Genomic DNA, 21342 nt, shown 5'->3' with positions numbered 1-21342 from the left:
TATTTTTTTAATGTCACCTTTGCACCATTTATAACATTTCTGATATATTTTTAAATGTTTATACAGTAGTTTTCTGTATACTGCAATAAACAGAATAGAGGAAATCAGCTCTTCTATACATTATTTAGGTTTACACACTGGTTGGAGAGCCAGTCATAAGTCCGTGTCGTCAATAAACGAGTACATTACTAAATGAGGAGAGGCTGTACTTTCCTCTCATCCTATGTTAATGCCAAAAATATTTTAAGGTCAGTAATGAGTATACTGCATATACATTTTCCTTTTTTATTGCTTTTTAGACCTAGTTCTATTGCTAACTTAATATATGATACTGTAAATATGTTATCACTCATTTGTGTGTGTTTATAAGTTAAAAAAAGAAAAAGAAAAAAGGGTGATTCGCTTTACGGCAGTAGCTTGGAACCAGACCTGTCATATAAGCAGGGCCCTCCTGTACAAAAAAAAAAAAAGTATAGATTTTTAGAGCAAGAAGTTACTCACAAAATTTCATTTGTAAGCTTTCACACAGATCAACTATTTTCAAAACTACTCAGATGCATGCCCAGCAGTCCCAGGTTAAAATAATACTAGTTAAAGATATCTTGATTTCTTTTTTTTTCTAACTGATGTGCATACAATAATCAACTTAAATTGCCTACCATTTTTTTCTACAACATTTATTTTAATTTGTTTTGGCTGTTTGTGGGTGCTATAGAGGCATTCAGGAGAATTTTCAGCAATTCTGTAATTTCTCAGATGAATCTCTAACCAAGTTGTAGGTTAAGGATTTGTTAGTGCATCATGAATGATCTTGTAGGCTTTTTCAGCACATTCAATAAAGCCAGCACCATCACGATGAGGATGATACGAGGACAGTACAAGACCCAACCAGTCATCCTGAATCTGGTAACTGCAATATAAATAATGAAAAACAAAAATCATTTCAAGACTGAGGCAGTAAAATGATTGAAGTCATTAACTATAATGATACAGTAATTAGATATATTTCTTCTTCCAACAAACTGGCCATATACCACAGAGGCAGGGTGGCCCAAAAAGAAAAACGAAAGTTTCTCTTTTTAATTTTAGTAATGTATACAGGAGAAGGGGTTACTAGCCCCTTGCTCCTGGCATATTAGTTGCCTCTTACGACATGCATGGCTAACAGAGGAAGAATTCTGTTCCACTCACCTATGGAGAAATTAGATATAAAAATAGTAAACAAACACATACTCAATAAAAAAAAAATATGATTTCAAAGCTAATTACAATTACTATATATTATAAACTACAATTTTTCTTATTTTTTTTTTTTGCACACTCTACCTAATAAAAAGTTCAAAATTACAGTAGACAGTCATTTAACACGGTAGTTACGTTCCTGAAAATGCAGTGTTACTGCTTAAGACTACAAATGCAACAGAAATAATAGTATTTCTTACCTTAATTTGTGGATGCTGGTGATTGTCGATGACTGTGAAGAGAGTGGAGAGTTATGCTGTGGCCCTACTGGGCTGAGGTAGATGGGAGAGGTTCTGGTACTGAAGTCAATGGTTGTACTGGAGTATGCATAAATTCTGTAATTGATTTCTGTTCTCTTTTACCCTGTAGTACATTATACAACTGACGGTGAGGCATCAGCTGCTCTCTTCAGTGTAAAAGCCTAAGTCATTCAGTGAGTGAGTCAAGTCAGTCAGTCAAATTAGTCAGTAAGTTAGTCAGGGCAGTAAGTCAGTCAAGCCAGTAAGCCAGTCAATCAGATTTAAAAAATGGCAATGAAAATATGAAAATATGTATGTAAATAAACACAGCAAGCTTCCCAAGTATTGTCGTCCTACATGTGTATGAACCAAACTGAAGGCTGGGAGGGTGGTGTGGGGGGGCTGAGGGTGGTGGGGGATGACAGCAGGTCTCCCTCAGCCACCCACACCACCCTCCCAGCCTTCAGTTTGGTTCACACACATGTAGGACGACAATACTTGGGAAGCTCCTGTGTTTATTTACATAGTATATATTTTCTTCCTAGGTAGTAGGTTGGTAAACAGCAACTGCCCAGGGAGGTACTACCGTCCTGCCAAGTGAGTGTAAAACGAAAGCCTGTAATTGTTTTACATGATGGTAGGATTGCTGGTGTCTTGTCTGTCTCATAAACATGCAAGATTTCAGGTATGTCTTGCTACTACTACTTGCACTTAGGTCACACTACACATACATGTACAAGCATATATATACACACACACCCCTCTGAGTTTTCTTCTATTTTCTTTCTAGTTCTTCTTCTTCTTGTTTATTTCCTCTTACCTCCATGGGGAAGTGGAACAGAATTCTTCCTCCATAAGCCATGCGTGTTGTAAGAGGCGACTAAAATGCCGGGAGCAAGGGGCTAGTAACCCCTTCTCCTGTATATATTACTAAATGTAAAAGGAGAAACTTTCATTTTTCCTTTTGGGCCACCCCGCCTCAGTGGGATACGGCTAGTGTGTAGAGAGATATTTTATTTTCATTGCCATTTGTTAAATCTGCCAAGCAATCGTGGCAACCAGTAAGCATACAAGTGTTCCTGCAACTGACAAGAAAAGGTTTAAGCATTCAAGTCTAGGAATTACGAAGAAAATCGAGATGTTAGATAAACTTAAGAGTGGCCTTAATGAAGCATCAGTTCGTACAATTAAAAAGAACTAGCTGACTTGACTGAATGATTGACTTGACTTACCGACTGGCTTACTAAATGACTTGACTCAATGGTGTAACCCACAGACCATCCCACCCGGCAGGTGACTGCTCTCAAAATTTTTTCCCCTCCCGCAACTGATAAACTAATTTTACAAAGTGTTAAACAAAAATATGCCACAATTCTTCAATCGTGCTATAACCAAAACGTGCAAGACAAAACCGTGTTAAATGATGGTCTACTGTACATCCTTCACCCATGACTGTCATACACTTTTGTTTTAATCCAAAATGAAGAATATGGAGTATACTACAGTATGGATGGCTATTACTGTTGTTGGGCTGAAAGGTTCAGACATCAGTAATTAATCACTGAGAAATGCTAAACCCACTAAAGCCATACATCTGTAGAATGGGAGTTAAGCAGGTTTGATCCAAGGAAAGGGAAAAATATCTCTATCCTTGGGTCAAGAGAGCTTCCCAAGCATCAATACGCCCATTTCCCTTAAAAAGACTAACAATATATATATTGGTAAACAAGGAACTGTAATGAAACAAAATAGCTAAAAATATTTAATAAAATAAAAAGGTTAAAAACCATAAGGAATCTTACTGAAAACAAAATCTAATAATTAGAGAAAACGTATTCGAACTTACCCAACACCAAATCCATCTCTAACAACTGGTGCAAAGCCACCAAAGCTTATAGCAGCAGATGGAAGAGTAGAAGTAGATAAAATATTGTGATTTATTTTTGCATACGCAGGATCAATGAAGAGGTCTGGCATCCGACCACCTTGGGCTTCCGCTAATTTCCTCAGACCAAACAGGTGACGGTCAAACCCTTGACCTAAGGCATAAAAAGAGAAATACTGAAGGGAAATTTGTGTAAATTTCCTTTATTCAACCCTGTTGCCTATGTAGTTAAGCACCAAAAGGGAATTTCATAGCATTAATATTACTGGCAAAGAATCTTTATCACTGTGTAATCAGAATGACATTTATGTGTATACATGTTTGTATCTGTACATGGGATTAACTATATATGTACAGAGTGGAAGCAAATTTTATACAGGGGTTTAAAATGGATATGACAGCTATTTCACATCTCTGCTGAATGTTAAGAGGTTAGACCAAGAACTAGATCTCACTTCCCTATAAATTCTAATATATAAATACTGTATAGCAAATAAAAGTACACAATGATAAACTATTATTTTACTTTGCTTACAGTACCCCTTAATTCACAAAAACATTAAACAAATTTAAATTTAATTCTACTTTCAAAATTTACAATAACCTGTAACCCAAAATAAACAAATTAATAGATAAAATTGCCTCACCCATAGCAGCCTCTTTAGTCAACATCCCATGATATTTAGAGCATTCCATTATTAATTTCTTCAAGTCTGCATTGCTCGGTGGCTGTGACCGAGACACAGCTTTTGCAAACTCTGTTGTTTCCAAAGTTGCTGGGCGAATGGTCTCTGTACGACCATGTTTAAATGCAGCAGTGCTGCAAGATTCATATGTAGCTACAACCATTCCATGCTGAAGGTAATATGCAACCTGTAAAAACAGTGAGCTTTGAACATAAAAATACTTTCAAATTACCAACAGTTATTTTGTCAACACACTGGCCATCTCCCACCTAAAAAAATAGAAACACATTCACCATCAATCACATCATGAGTCAAATAGCCCTCTGAACTGCAACATTCCCACCCCTCCTTCAGAGTACTACATACTTGTACTCTGAGCCAGACTCAAGTCCAGCTAACCGATTTTTCAGAATTCCTTCAAATATTCCTTGTTCGCATTCCAACAACACGTCAAGCCATAAAAACCACTTGTTTCCATTCAGCCTGGTCTAACACACATACAGACCTCCATAGACAAGTTTTTGAAAACCAGAACAAAATTTGCTGGGTCAGTCATTTTGGAAACAATGTTTAAAGTCTATGGCCACATAATTATCAGTTAGTGTTATCACAGCAAAACAATCTCTTTTTCTATCCACCAAAATTGCCATTACCAGGCACCTGCTCTCTCCTATTAGTTTGTTATATTGAGGGTTTATTTATGTAACATTTATGGAGGGATTCAGGGGAAATTGGTTTGCTGGATCTGAGTCCTGGAGGTGGGAAGTACAGCACACTCTGAAAGACTAATGGGAGTGTAACAGTTGGGAAGGTCATTTTAATTGTGATGTCTCTACTCTTCTGGCAAGACAGCAACTGAATGAATGATGGTGAATGTATTACTTTTCTTGGGGTTACCCTACCTCAGTGAGAGATGGCTTGTGTGTCAAATTTTCTTTTTATGTTCATTATCTGCATTCCCCTTTTCCAACTTTAATGAAGGGGCACCACTTGGCTTCTACCGGGCAGAAGATGTGCTCCCTTCCCTATCTCCTTATCCTTATCACAGGAGATGCAAGGCTGTCTAAAACATCAAGTGATTGGTAGTGAAACTGTCACATCCTAATGCACTTAAAAGTATTTTTGTATATTTAAAATCAATGACTAAATTAGTATTTTACAGTAATGTAGTGCATTTATTATTTAAACATACTGTACCTGGAATCCTAACTGCATCATGGCATCTGGTGACACTTTGTATTTCTTGCATAAATTCTTGCTCAAAATTTTGGATTCCAAAACATTAACTTGTAGAGTGCTGATGTTAGTCTCATATGTTTGGATAGCCTTATTAATAGCAGCCTCTAAATTTGATGTCAAGTTGAATTCTGAAATGAATTACAGTCTTTAAATAATTCCTGTATTACAGTTCCTTGACAACATAATCTATATCCTCTGTTTTATCATTTAATTAAACACTACTAGCTCTTGCATGCATTATTTCTTTCACAGTTTAAAGTACTGGGCTCTTGGCACAATTTATTTTATTTTGCTGTGGAAACCGTCAACAACCCAGGAAGAATGTGACCTCTGCACCTACACATCGCTAACTAGGGGCTCATGTGTCTTACATTGTTATAAACCTTAAACACCTCATCATCCCTAGCTACAGGGTTTATTATATATTGTAATCAAATCTGCTATTACTCTAGTAATATAAATAACCGCATACATCAAGTGTTAATGTACAATGACAGGGAAGGTACAGTATGTAGAAAACTGAGTTTAAAAAACATATATTATAGTACAGTACCATAGTCTAAGCTCTTGATTTGGGCATCAGCTGCCTGATTCCAGCCACTCAAACAGTCTCTCAGTCATCCAGTGCATCTTGTCACACTGTTAAATAAAGGGTAAACAAGGCTTAGCATACCTTTCAAGGCATGGGGATTCTCTGAACAATAAATAAACATGGTTCTCACGAAATATTCTGATGTGTTGGAGCAGTTGCCGGCCACTCGATATTTTCGTCCAGTCATGTATTCCGTAATGAACTAAGACTTGCCAGTCTTTCTTCCTTCCTCATTATGAAAGTAGGTCAAGCTGTCACTAACTTCCTGAACAAGACTTTTTGGTTTATTAACCTCAGAGGGTTCTTAACACAGGATAACCCAATTAAGCCAAGCAGTGTGGTATAGTTCCTTTAAGGGTCCTTTAGTCCTCTTTCCTAGGATGTAACCCACAACAACTGACTCTCAGATATCCATTTATTATTGGGTGAACAGGGACAGCAGGTAAAAGAACTGCCCATATTTGCTTGGGAAGACATAGCTGCAAACAGAAGTATCCAGCACGGAAAATACTGGCTAGTGTGGAACAAGACAGTCCAACTATTCTAAACTTTTATCTCCAACTACTTTCATCCTTCAAGGGAAGAGGATAGGTAGACAGTTTCGATATTTGAAGAACACCTTGAACCTTGAACTACTAAAATAAGAAACATAAAACACAAATAAATACTAGCAAACAAATCCCATTAAATTATTAACATCAAAAGACTCTCCTAAAAGTTCCCCGAGATAAGCAAATTGTTAGTGCATTTTCCACAGTTAGCTGCACACCACAAGCTACACAGAAGGGGCAAGCACACCTGCTGAAAGGTATCTATAGGTGAGAAAAGAGACTTGATGCCAGTGAAGTGCAGTGAAGGGAATTTGAGCTAATCTCCCCTTCCTCACTTTTAATTCCATCTACCCCAGCTGCTTTATCCCATTTCATCCTGCCTATTTATTTCACACTCACCACCAGATATTCCCTCCTCATAACAGATCCTATTTCTCCCTGCCCCATGCATGAAATCACCATCTCCCTTTCATCATTATTTAACAATGCCTCCAAATAAACTATCTTTCCAATAACTATCCCTCCCCCATTTTACCACTTGTTTTTTTTAACAGCTAAGTTAATTAGCTTCCAGGGTTCCTCATCTTTCTCCAAAGTTATTTTTAAGTTTCAGCAAAATTTTTTATTAGACTGTTTCTTTTTGAATTCTTCTACCACTTACTGAACCTCTCCTTTTCTCCCCTATCTCTTCCTTCTGCATATACTTTTTACATTGTAAGTCTTTCATATGCTAACTTTTTCTCCCCCTACCATCCTTTTTACCTCATTCCACCCATCATGCTTCTTTCCACCTACCTATAACCAAAAGCCTATGCTGCATATTCTAGCATTGTATTTTAAAATCTACACCATAATGCCTCAACCACCTCTTTATTACTTGCTCTCACTCTTTCAGCAGTTACTCATCATTCTTATTAACTTACCCTTTTCTTACTTCATCTACTTTTACCTCTCTCTCTCTCTCTTATCCACTCAAACTTTTCTTTTAGCACTTCATCTTCCTTTTTTTTTTTTTAACACTTTCGCCAAAAAATAAGAAACACTTCATCTTCACTCACTCTATCACTGTCTTGCCAGAGGTTTGCCGATACTACAGTTCGAAATCTATGTAATAATCAGACATAGCAGTTACTCCTCTCAAAACAAGAACATCCAGAAGTCTATAAACCAGATGAAGCTCTGCCCTGTATAGTTTGGATAACTGAGCATTCACTGTATTATGCATAAAGATGTTGTGAAAAATGATCCATATAAAAGTTCCATGGTCTGCAGTGTCAAGACAAGTGGCTAAACAATGGCATAAGATGATAGATAGTGAGAAAGACTATGTTTACAATGAAACCTTTATTGCTATTAAAATGGATAAAGTTGTCATGGCCAAAACATCACAATGAAGGTTTCACTGCAAACATATTGTCCTTCTCACTGAAAACAGTCTGTTTTATATGAATCAGACTGAAAAAATAACTTTCACTTTTGTATATAGGTATAACTCAGTATGAGCAGATAAAACTTTACAGATATGCCTGGATCAGAATGTGTAAAAAGAAACTGTACATTGTGTGTGAAGTCTTTGTCCAACAAAACCAAATTTTACAATAAGAAATAATTTAATTAGAGTACAATGTCTGCACTCTGAAGATGTGAGGATGATGCAGTACTGAGGGTCATTTGGACTGTAATTTCTCTGCACTTCTGACAAGGCAGCTACTGAATGAACCATGGTGAATGTGTCCTTCATTTCATCACCTTACCTTGATGAGAAATGGTTGCTGTGGTTAAAAAAATAAGTTTGTTAAGAGGTTAAAGTTAAAAACAAATAATGTTTATATTTCTGTTTGAAGTGATATGTTGTGTATCTTTATATGTACATGCTTCTAAGCTGTTGTATTCTGAGCACCTCTGCAAAAACAGTGATTATGTGTGAGTGAGGTGAAAGTGTTGAATGATGATGAAAGTATTTTCTTTTTGGGTATTTTCTTTCTTTTTGGGTCACCCTGCCTCGGTGGGAGATGGCCGACTTGTTAAAAAACTAAAAAATAATAATTTCTGTACAGTACATGAAATATAACAAAACTTGAGTCATCACACTTACCTAACCTACGAACAAACTGCGAGGCATCAATATTAGCAGGTACACTCTCAGGGTGAATGGATGGCTTCTCCTGAACATCTTTGGCTACTTCATTGAAGTAGCTCATGACAGCTACTCCATCACCCCATGAATGCTCAAAATTGAGAGCACCTTGACCATCAGAAGTGAAGATTACTGAGAAAGATTTGTCAAACCACCTGAAAATAAATGAATTTTAAAAAAATAGCTAATAAAGTGTAATGAAAATTATTACAGATAGAAACTACAGAAAATAGTGCATATAAAATAATAATGTAGAGATTTTAATTAGAGTACAACATAATATGGATTCATACATTTATACAGAAAACTATTTTTAATACTGTACACTAAGTCCTCCAAAAAAAAAAAATACTTCTATTTAGTACTACAAAGCTTTAATTGCAGCATATTTAAATTAAGCACAATTTTATTATACCCTATTAGATACTTATAATAAAATCTGGCACATACAAACCGATTCTTTCCGTTGCCATAGAGAAAAGTGTGAAATATTTTTTCTGGTTGTGAACCAACTTCTACATCATCAAATACTATATTAAAGGCAGCACAATCTATAGCATTCAAAGCAGCTTCGTTTCCTGCTGCAAGCAGTTCTGCCCGGCACGCAGCCCAAGTATTTCGGTTTTCTGATGAGAAGATGGCAATGGGATACTTTGGAGGGGGAGTCTGATCCTTGGCAATGTATGATATGCAGGCATGAATATGTTCTGGAGGTAGTATGTTACCTGGTAAGAGAAAGTGACATAAATAAAAGTTTAACAAAGCAATGGCAGAATTTAATGCAAGAGGTTCCTAACTTACAAACACTGCATTCATAGTTTTTCAACTAAAAATGTGTCTTTTGTTTAAGCAATAATAACAAAGGATGTTTTTCCCTCACATGTTTGTACTGCATCTTGATGGTTGTAAAACTTTAATTGGTCTCAAGTGCTTCATTTGTAAGTGCACATGTGTGTAATTTGAGGAGTTTGTAGGCTAGGAACCTCCTGTTTATTTTTTATTCCTGTATTATTTTTGTGTCATATGAGTGATTGTTATGAAGTGAGTTTCCTGAGTCTCCCATAGATGGAAAGACACAAAACTTGTTGTTTTATAGACTTCAACTGACAGTGAAGAGATCTTTCTTCTTCTTTCAACACACCGGCCGTATCCCACCAAGGCAGGGTGGCCCAAAAAGAAAAACGAAAGTTTCTCTTAAATTTAGTAATTTATATGGGAGAAGGGGTTACTAGCCCCTTGCTCCCGGCATTTTAGTCGCCTCTTACGACACGCATGGCTTACGGAGGAAGAATTCTGTTCCACTTCCCCATGGAGATAAGAGGAAATAAACAAGAACAAGAACTAGAAAGAAAATAGAAGAAAACCCAGAGGGGTGCGTATATATATGCTTGTACATGTATGTGTAGTGTGACCTAAGTGCAAGTAGAAGTAGCAAGACATACCTGAAATCTTGCATGTTTATGAGACAGACAAAAGACACCAGCAGTCCTACCATCATGTAAAACAATTACAGGTTTTCGTTGTACACTCACTTGGCAGGACGGTAGTACCTCCCTGGGCGGTTGCTGTTTACCAACCTACTACCTAGAGTGAAGAGATATAGTGAGAAAACATAAGGTTAATCCCTATTTCTTCCTCACTGGCAATCTTACAGTAGTCATGTAGACTGATAAGCCCAACACCATACATCCCTATGGAGTCTTCAGGACAGGAGTTGAGTCTAAGCAAGTTACAATTCTTATGAGCACTGAAAAAAAAAAAAAATTTAAACCACAGAAAGTGGGCCCTAAAATAAAATTCTTTAACAGTAAAACAATTATCAATTGTCCTGATATTTTAGCCAAAACAAGTTAAGCAGTATATGTGGATACCGTATGCTTTCTGTGTCTGTGATATGATGAACTACTTAGGAAGACAACCACTCTAGTTTTACCTCTCCTTATGCTACAGTAGTAGTGGACCACCTTACTTCCTTTATAACTCATATGCCTCCTTCCACCTATGTAGTAGGTTGGTAAACAGCAACCGTCCAGGGAGGTACTACCGTCCTGCCAAGCGAGTGCAAAACGAAAGCCTGTAATTGTTTTACATGATGGTAGGATTGCTGGTGTCCTTTTTTCTGTCTCATAAACATGCAAGATTTCAGGTACGTTTTGCTACTTCTACTTACACTTAGGTCACACTACACATACATGTTTTTTTTTGTTTTTTTTTTCAACAAGTCGGCCGTCTCCCACCGAGGCAGGGTGACCCAAAAAAGAAAGAAAATCCCCAAAAAGAAAATACTTTCATCATCATTCAACACTTTCACCACACTCGCACATTATCACTGTTTTTGCAGAGGTGCTCAGAATACAACAGTTTAGAAGCATACACATATAAAGATACACAACATATCCCTCCAAACTGCCAATATCCCAAACCCCTCCTTTACAGTGCAGGCATTGTACTTCCCATTTCCAGGACTCAAGTCCGACTATATAAAAATAACGGTTTCCCTGAATCCCTTCACTAAATATTACCCTGCTCACACTCCAACAGATCGTCATGTCCCAAGTACCATTCGTCTCCATTCACTCCTATCTAACACGCTCACGCACGCTTGCTGGAAGTCCAAGCCCCTTGCCCACAAAACCTCCTTTACCCCCTCTCTCCAACCCTTTCTAGGACGACCCCTACCCCGCCTTCCTTTCCCTATAGATTTATATGCTTTCCATGTCATTCTACTTTGATCCATTCTCTCTAAATGACCAAACCACCTCAACAACCCCTCTTCTGCCCTCTAACTAATACTTTTATTAACTCCACACCTTTTCCTAATTTCCACACTCCGAATTTTCTGCATAATATTTACACCACACATTGCCCTTAAACAGGACATCTCCACTGCCTCCAACCGTCTCCTCGCTGCTGCATTTACCACCCAAGCTTCACACCCATATAAGAGTGTTGGTACTACTATACTTTCATACATTCCCTTCTTTGCCTCCATAGATAACGTTTTTTGACTCCACATATACCTCAACGCACCACTCACCATTTTTCCCTCATCAATTCTATGATTAACCTCATCCTTCATAAATCCATCCGCCGACACGTCAACTCCCAAGTATCTGAAAACATTCACTTCTTCCATACTCCTCCTCCCCAATTTGATATCCAATTTTTCTTTATCTAAATCATTTGACACCCTCATCACCTTACTCTTTTCTATGTTCACTTTCAACTTTCTACCTTTACACACATTCCCAAACTCATCCACTAACCTTTGCAATTTTTCTTTAGAATCTCCCATAAGCACAGTATCATCAGCAAAAAGTAACTGTGTCAATTCCCATTTTGAATTTGATTCCCCAAAATTTAATCCCAACCCTCTCCCGAACACCCTAGCATTTACTTCCTTTACAACCCCATCTATAAATATATTAAACAACCATGGTGACATTACACATCCCTGTCTAAGACCTACTTTTACCGGGAAGTAGTCTCCCTCTCTTCTACACACCCTAACCTGAGCCTCACTATCCTCATAAAAACTCTTTACAGCATTTAATAACTTACCACCTATTCCATATACTTGCAACATCTGCCACATTGGTCCTCTATCCACTCTATCATATGCCTTTTCTAAATCCATAAATGCAATAAAAACTTCCCTACCTTTATCTAAATACTGTTCACATATATGCTTCAATGTAAACACTTGATCTACACATCCCCTACCCACTCTGAAAACTCCTTGCTCATCCGCAATCCTACATTCTGTCTTACCTCTAATTCTTTCAATTACAACCCTACCGTACACTTTTCCTGGTATACTCAGTAAACTTATTCCTCTATAATTTTTACAGTCTCTTTTGTCCCCTTTCCCTTTATATAAAGGGACTATACATGCTCTCTGCCAATCCCTAGGTACCTTTCCCTCTTTCATACATTTATTAAACAAAAGTACCAACCACTCCAACACTATATCCCCCCCTGCTTTTAACATTTCTGTCATGATCCCATCAGTTCCAGCTGCTTTACCCCCTTTCATTTTATGTAATGCCTCATGTACCTGCCCCACACTTACATTCTGCTCTTCTTCACTCCTAAAAGATGGTATACCTCCCTGACCAGTGCATGAAATTACTGCCTCTGTTTCTTCCTTAACATTTAAAAGTTCCTCAAAATATTCTCGCCATCTACCTAATACCTCCATCTCCCCATCTACTAACTCCCCTACTCTGTTTTTAACTGACAAATCCATACTTTCCCTAGGCTTTCTTAACTTGTTTAACTCACTCCAAAATTTTTCCTTATTTTCATTAAAATTTCTTGACAGTGCCTCTCCCACTCTATCATCTGCTCTCCTTTTGCACTCTCTCACCACTCTCTTTACCTTTCTTTTACTCTCCATATACTCTGCTCTTCTTGTAACACTTCTGCTTTGTAAAAACCTCTCATAAGCTACCTTTTTCTCTTTTATCACACCCTTTACTTCATCATTCCACCAATCACTCTTTCCTCCTGCCCCCACCCTCCTATAACCACAAACTTCTGCCCCACATTCTAATACTGCATTTTTAAAACTATTCCAACCCTCTTCAACCTCCCCACTACTCATCTTTGCACTAGCCCACCTTTCTGCCAATAGTCGCTTATATCTCACTGGAACTTCCTCCTCCCTTAGTTTATACACTTTCACCTCCCTCTTACTTGTTGTTGCCACCTTCCTCTTTTCCCATCTACCTCTTACTCTAACTGTAGCTACAACTAAATAATGATCCGATATATCAGTTGCCCCTCTATAAACATGTACATCCTGGAGCCTACCCATCAACCTTTTATCCACCAATACATAATCTAATAAACTACTTTCATTACGTGCTACATCATACCTTGTATATTTATTTATCCTCTTTTTCATAAAATATGTATTACTTATTACCAAATCTCTTTCTACACATAGCTCAATTAAAGGCTCCCCATTTACATTTACCCCTGGCACCCCAAATTTACCTACTACTCCCTCTATAACATTTTTACCCACTTTAGCATTGAAATCCCCAACCACCATTACTCTCACACTTGATTCAAAATTCCCCATGCATTCACTCAACATTTCCCAAAATCTCTCTCTCTCTCCTCTACACTTCTCTCTTCTCCAGGTGCATACACGCTTATTATAACCCACTTTTCACATCCAATCTGTATTTTACTCCACATAATCCTTGAATTAATACATTTATAGTCCCTCTTTTCCTGCCATAGCTTATCCTTCAACATTATTGCTACTCCTTCTTTAGCTCTAGCTCTATTTGAAACCCCTGACCTAATCCCATTTATTCCTCTCCACTGAAACTCTCCCACCCCCATCAGCTTTGTTTCACTTAAAGCCAGGACATCCAGCTTCTTCTCATTCATAACATCCACAATCATCTCTTTCTTATCATCTGCACAACATCCATGCACATTCAAACTTCCCACTTTGACAATTTTCTTCTTCTTATTCTTTTTAGTAATCTTTACAGGAAAAGGGGTTACTAGCCCATTGTTCCCGGCATTTTGTGGAGAAAGAATTCTGTTCCACTTTCCCACGGAGATAAGAGGAATAAACAAGAACAAGAACTAGTAAGAAAACAGAAGAAAACCCAGAGGGGTATGTATATATATGCTTGTACATGCATGTGTAACGTGACCTAAAAGTAGAGTAACAAGACATACCTGAAATCTTGCATGTTTATGAGTCAGAAAAAAAGACACCAGCAGTCCTACCATCATGTAAAACAATTACAGGCTTCCATTGTACATTCACATGGCAGGATGGTAGCACCTCCCTGGGTGGATACTGTCTACCAACCTACTGCCTAGGATATTTTAAATTACATATTCTAAATATTCCTATCATGTTATCCACTGTATATACTATACAATCTTTTAAAAAAAGAGGCATTGAATTTTTTTTAAAACTAGTAAATTACATACTAGATAAGCAACATAAGTAAACATACCATCTCTATCAAAGACATCAAATATATAAAAGTGGCCATTTTTCATGAAGAGCATATGCCGTGCATGTGGGTCACACTTCAGACTGTCTTTACCAATCTCTGGTATACGAGTAGAGTGGAAGAGGTTGCCAAACTGAGACATATCCAGTGGAAACACCTAAAATATAAATAGTGATACAGTATTTCATTACTTATACATGATTTTGTAATCAGACTAAAAATCAAATTAAACATTAATGAAATATTAAAGAAAATAATATACAGATTAAATGTGAATCTGTTATAAGAAAATCAATATATTTAAATTTTCTTATATACTGTATATGATCAAAAGCAAGATTCACACTATATTATTTACATCTTAACAAATTAAGCATAAACTTTAATGCTGAATTGAAAATTGAAGTGTGAGCAAGGTAACAGTTGCAGACAACTGGCATTATCATACACCTTTACCCCTCTATAAGCCCATTAATGAGGTTTCTTTGTACAGCTTGCTTCAAATCAGCTTACATATTCATTGCATTAATTTCTTTTTTAATACAACAGCCACCTCCCACAGAAGCAGGGTGACTCAAAAAAGAAGAAATGTTAAGTTCTTTCTTTCTTTTTACATTTAGCCATTATACAAGGGAAGGGGTTGTTAGTCCCTTGCTCTCATGCACTTAATGTCACCACCTATATTTCTACCCTCAATTATTTTTATGACAAAATTATATCCTATTGCAGTGGCACCCCGGTTTTCATCCTTAACCTATTCCAGAAGGTCGGTTGAAATCAGAAATGGACGAAAATCGAAGTAATATTTCCCATAAGAAATAATGTAAATCCAATTAATCCGTTCCAAACACCCAAAAATATTAACAAAAATACATTTTATAGAGAATAACTATAATTTTACATACAGAAAACAATGAAAAATAAATATAAAGCACTAATTTTAATGAATAAATGAACATTTAAATCACTATTACATACCTTTTTTGAAGACTCTTGTTTTCATATGGAAGAAGGTAAGGAGGGGAGAGAGAGGAGAGGTTATTGTTTGGTAGGGGAATCCCCTTCCATAAGGACCTCAGGTATCAAAGCCCTATCCAGGGTTACCTCCCTTCTTTGTCTTTTACTGGCACTGGGACCAGCTTGAGATTCACTGCACCTCTGTTGCACAAAAAATCTGTCCCAAGGGGCCTGTTTCTGGTATCTCTTTGAGATTTGCCTAAAATGTTGCAGACATGGCTTGCAACAGTTTTGTTAGGGTGATAATTCTCTGCAAAACTTTGCAACTCACTCCACTTTGTACACATGTCCTTAATCACTGAAGAAGACACATTCTCCCCTCTCTCTTCCTCCTCCTCTAAAGCAATTTCCTCGGCTGCGATCTGTTGCTGTTCCAGTTGAAGGTCTTGCAGCTCTTCAGTGGTTAGCTCTTCCCTGTGGTCCTCCACCAACTTTTCCACATCTTGGCCATTCACATCCAACCCCATGAACTTCCCGAAAGACACAATAGATTCTACAACAGGCGTAGGGTCGTCAGGGTCAGCCTCAAACCCTTCAAAATCCTTCTCTTGGACACATTCTGGCCACAATTTTCTCCAAGCAGAGTTCATCATCCTGGAAGTCACTTCCTGCCAAGCATTGTCTATAAGGCTTATGCAACTGAGGATACTGAAGTGATTCCTCCAGAACTCTCTCAGAGTCAGTTCAGTGTCTGAGGTCACTTCAAAGCACCTCTGAAATACTGCTTTGGTGTGGAATTTTTTAAAGATTGAAATGACCTGCTGGTCTATGGGCTGGATGAGAGGAGTGGTATTAGGAGGCAAGAACTTCACTGTGATGAAACTAAACTCCTCAAACAATTGGTCTTCCAAGTCTGGAGGATGAGCAGGAGCATTGTCCATTACCAGGAGGCACTTGAGTGGCAATTTATTTTCCAGGAGGTATTTCTTCAAACTCGGGTCAAACACTTCATTGACCCACTCAATGTAAATTACCCTTGTGACCGATGCCTTATTGTTAGCCTTCCACAGCACACACAATATACTCTACATGACATTGTTTTTCTTGAACACTTGAGGATTTTCAGAGTGATGCACCAGTAAAGGCTTCACTTTGAAATCCCCACTAGCATTATTACAGACCAAAAGAGTTTGCCTATCCTTCATAGGCTTGTGTCCTGGCAGTGCCTTTTCCTCCTGCTTGATGTAGGTCCTCTTTGGCATTTTCTTCCAAAAGAGGTCTGTTTCGTCACAACTGAACACTTGTTGGGAGAGGAATCCTTCAGTCTCTACGTACTCCCTGAATTCATCAACAAATTTTTTGGCTGCACGTTTGTCCGAACTTCCAGCCTTGCCATGCCTTACCACACTGTGTATGCCACTTCGCTTCTTGAAACTGTTGAACCAGCCTTTGCTGGTCTTAAATTCTCTAACAGCAGCACTCGTTCCAGGCATTTTCTTTACGAGATCCGCATGCAACTGCCTTGCCTTTTCGCAAATTATCCCTTCCACAACACTATCTCCTGCTAACTGTTTTTTGCTGATCCACACTAACAACAACTTCTCCACATCTTCGATTGTTCGAGGTCTCTGTTTCGTTAGCATATTTACCCCTTTTGCAACATCAGCTTCCTTGATTTTTACTTTCTTCGCCATGATGGAACTCATTGTTGATTTGGATTTCCCATACATCCTAGCGAGCTCGGCCACAAGTACGCCACTTTCATATTTTGATACAAGCTCTTTCTTGAATTCTATCATGTTTCTCACCTTTATCAAAGGGCTGGTACTCTGAACTTTCTTTGGCCTCATGGTGGCTTATTTCGCATTTGCACTCAACAAACAAGCACCAAAAACAATGGATTAATGCGCGGAGTATTGTTCACTTGACAAGTGACAGAGATAGACTGAGTCGGCAGTGGCCCGGGAAGGCGGACACGTCAGATACAGACGATTTCAGAGTCGATGTATGAAACCTAGAGTAAAAATTCGCCAAAAACAGTGGTTGAAATCCAAATTGTACAATATTCGGACTGGAAGAAAACGGGAGTTTTACTGTACAGTGGACCCCTGGTTCGCAATATTAATCCGTTCCTGAGAGCTCATCGTAAACCAAAATTATCGGAAAGCGAATCAATTTTCCCCCATAAAAAATAATGGAAATCAAATTAATCCATGCAAGACACCCAAAAGTATGAAAAAAAAACTTTTACCACATGAAATATTAAGTTTAATGCAATAATTACAATAACAATAGAATAAATAACAATAGAATAATTGGCACTTACCTTTAATGAAGATCTGGTGATGATTGATGGGATGGGAGGAGGGGAGAGTGTTGAACCTATTGTTTAGAAGGGGAATCCCCCTCCATTAGGACTTGAGGTAGTAAGTCCTTTTCCGGGGTTACTTCCCTTCTTTTAATGCCACTAGGACCAGCTTGAGAGTCACTGGACTTCTGTCGCACAACATATCTGTCCATAGAACTCTGTACCTCCCGTTCCTATAAGATTTGTCTAAAATGGGCCACAACATTGTCATTGTAATAGTCACCAGCATGGCTTGCAATAGCTGTGTTAGGGTGATTTTCATCCATAAAGGTTTGCAGTTCAACCCACTTTGCACACATTTCCTTAATCTTTGAAGTAGGCACAATGGATTCCACAACTGGCATAGGCTTCTCAGGGTTAGCCCCAAACCCTTCAAAATCTTTCTTAATTTCCATACTAATTCTCACCCTTTTTACCACAGGGTTGGCACTAGAAGCTTTCTTGGGGCCCATGGTGACTTATTTTGCAGAAACAAGCACCAAAACAGTGATAATATGGATAATAAGGAATGTACCGAATGTATCCTTTGATGCGCGCACACTGGCTGGCTTGTAAACACTGGCGCACACAGGGCAGTTCAGGCCACACATGGACACGTTTCATACGAATCGCATCGCATACCGGGTTTTGTAACAGGAACTGAGGCAAATTTTTGGTGATATAATGCATCGGCTACTGGATTTATCGGATACCGATAGCATTGCGAACTAGGGGTCCACTGTACTTATATACTACTAACCATTTTATATTACTATTGTTAGATCTTTCTTCTTCTTTCAACAAACTGGCCGTATCCCACTGAAGCAGGGTGGCCCAAAAAGAAAAACAAGAATTTCTCTTTACAACTTTAGTAATACATACAGAATAAGGGGTTAATAGCCCCTCGCTCTCGGCATTTTAGTCGCCTCTTACAACATGCATGGCTTACAGAGGAAGAATTCTGTTCCACTTCCCCATGGAGAACTATTGTAAGATATTTTTTATAAAAAAAAAAAAAAATCACTTAGAATTGTTATAAATGTTAATATTCACAATATTTAGACACAAACTGCATTAAACTGTGGGTAGTTTCATGCCAACATATAACTATATTAGTGTTAAAATCTTTCAATCCTGGTTAAAGTTTGCGTGAAATGTTCTGCATAACTATGACCGCTTTAAAAATATAAAAATATTGTTTACCCCATCTTGTAAAAACATATTTATGTAATTAATATTAGACTTGCTCAACTCTGACTCCCAGGTGTGAGAGATTAGTTGCATCAAGGATTTAAAATACTTTAGTACAAACACTTGACAATGAGTCCATCAATGCCGAACATACCTCAATCCTGGGAACTGGATGTGAGGGAGTGTACAGTACCTTTACTGCATAAAACAATCAATACACTGTGTTAGACCTAATAAAATATTATCCTAAACAGTACTGCTATAATGTCAAGGGTAATATGCAATACAGTATTACATATAATTGTTGGGTAGTGTTATCTAGCACAGTTACCTTGGATGAGCTTTGGCATTCTAACTCTAGGGATATAGCTATGATTCCAAAAAACCAAAACCACTTTCATTTAGTGGCTTACACTCAGTATGTAAACAACAAATTCTTCTTTACCTTCAAAGCATAAGCAGCATAAGATGCCAAAGAAGTTGGCATCCATCGCATAATATTACGAAACCGTTGATTATCACTCTTTGCAGGATTAAGATGATAAACAACTGGCTCCAAGACACTATCCCGAAGAGTGCACATATATCTGTTGAATTATACAAAATATATATATGCTGTATATATAAAAACAGGGCGGCTAAAATGCCGGGAGCAAGGGGCTAGTAACCCCTTCTCCTGTATATATTACTAAATTTAAAAGGAGAAACTTTCGTTTTTCCTGTTTGGGCCACCCCGCCTCAGTGGAATATGGCCGGCGCATTGAAAGAAGATATAAAAACAGGCTCAAGTGATAACCAGCAACACTGAACAAGGAAACTTATTTACCACTGCCAGACTCTACATAATATTTTTAGACCCTCTGTGATATCCCACCAAAGCATGCCGACTCAAGGAAAACAAACATGTATCAAATGCACTATTTAACTGCACTTCAAGAAGGGCATCATCATCTTGATCAAATGTCGACAAAATGCACCTGAAGGTCCCTTTCCCAGGACAGACACTGTACTTCCCAACTTTCATAACTTAAGTTTAGCTTGCTGTGTTTCTCATATTACTTTACTCATCTTCTACAAGCACTTAAAATCCTATAGGCCATACACAAATAACCAGCACATAGAAGAGAGGAGCTTAGGACGATGTTTCCGAAACGTCGTCGTAAGCTCCTCTCTTCTATGTGCAGGTTATTTGTGTATCGTTCCAGTCACGGTATTGTGCCTTTTTTTTATTATTTCCTATAGGCCACTTGTCTCTCAGTCTAAAATACTCATTTCTGTTTTCAATGAACTGGTTGTATCCCACCAAGGCAAGATGACCTAAAAAGAAAAATTTCTGTCAGTTCTCATGACATGACACGCATGGCTTATGGAGGAAGAATTCTTCTCCACTACCTATCATACCTATCCCAATTAATGACCCCAATAGCTCTAGTCTGACCTGGAATGCTGTATTAATTCCTCATTTTTTCAGCTCAAATAGTGAATACCAGAATGTTCTATGCTCATTTTCATTTATACCCATTTCTGTTACATAGCATTTATCCACTTTAAATTCCATCATTCATCTCTTATCCCACTTAATTTTTTATAGTCATTTATATACAGTAGGTTAAAAACATTATGAGAGTATATACTGACCCCACTAATGACATTACTGTATCTCATGTTGATATTCTGAATCATCTCATTAACTGCATTTTTCTTGCAAATACAGAATCTCTAATCTACTTCAAAAGTTTGCATTTTTATGCCTCTAATGTTTTGAAGTTTTCCAATAAGTCTCTCAAGAGAGACCCTATCAAAAGCCTTAAAATCTAAATATATGCAATATGTGCATCATTAGTATTAGTCAGAGGGCTGAAGAGGGGTTGTTGAGGTGGTTTGGTCATTTAGAGAGAAGGGATCAAAGTAGAATGATATGGAGTGTATATAAATATGTAGGGAAAGGAAGGCAGGGTCGGGGTTGTCCTCGTAAAGGTTGGAGGGAGGGGGTAAAGAAGGTTTTTGTGGGCGAGGGGTTTGGGCTTCCAGCAAGTGTGCACGAGTGTGTTAGATAGAAGTGAATGGAAACGAATGGTTTTTGGGACCTGACGAGCTGTTGGAGTGTGAGCAGGGTAATATTTTGTGAGGGGATTCAGGGAAACCGGTTATTTTTATATAGCCGGACTTGAGTACTGGAAGTGAGAAGTACAATGTCTGCACTTTAAAGGAGGGGTTTGTTTCTAAACTTACAGGTAGTAGGTTGGTAAACCAGCAACTGCCCAGGGAGGTACTACTGTCCTG

At 37.9% G+C, this 21342-nt stretch overlaps 1 protein-coding gene across 4 annotated transcripts in view; it reads right to left on the bottom strand.

The window, feature by feature from the left end:
* Positions 1-596: 596 nt before the first annotated feature.
* LOC128690021 (Carnitine palmitoyltransferase 2) overlaps positions 597-21342 on the bottom strand; it is a 34852-nt gene continuing 14106 nt past the window's right edge. For all 4 annotated transcript variants that reach the window (XM_070088580.1, XM_070088581.1, XM_070088582.1 and 1 more), the window contains exons 7-14: positions 19505-19646; positions 14565-14721; positions 9026-9296; positions 8530-8726; positions 5250-5419; positions 4014-4239; positions 3328-3520; positions 597-910 (exon numbers count right to left, since the gene is read on the bottom strand). In XM_070088580.1, coding sequence (XP_069944681.1) covers positions 781-910; positions 3328-3520; positions 4014-4239; positions 5250-5419; positions 8530-8726; positions 9026-9296; positions 14565-14721; positions 19505-19646 — 1486 coding nt within the window. In that variant the 3' untranslated portion in view covers positions 597-780. The remainder of the gene's footprint in view (positions 911-3327; positions 3521-4013; positions 4240-5249; positions 5420-8529; positions 8727-9025; positions 9297-14564; positions 14722-19504; positions 19647-21342) is intronic.

Source organism: Cherax quadricarinatus, chromosome 25 (genome assembly GCF_038502225.1).
Source record: "Cherax quadricarinatus isolate ZL_2023a chromosome 25, ASM3850222v1, whole genome shotgun sequence".
Taxonomy (NCBI): Eukaryota; Metazoa; Arthropoda; class Malacostraca; order Decapoda; family Parastacidae; genus Cherax; species Cherax quadricarinatus.
This window is presented reverse-complemented; position numbering and strand designations above follow the sequence as displayed.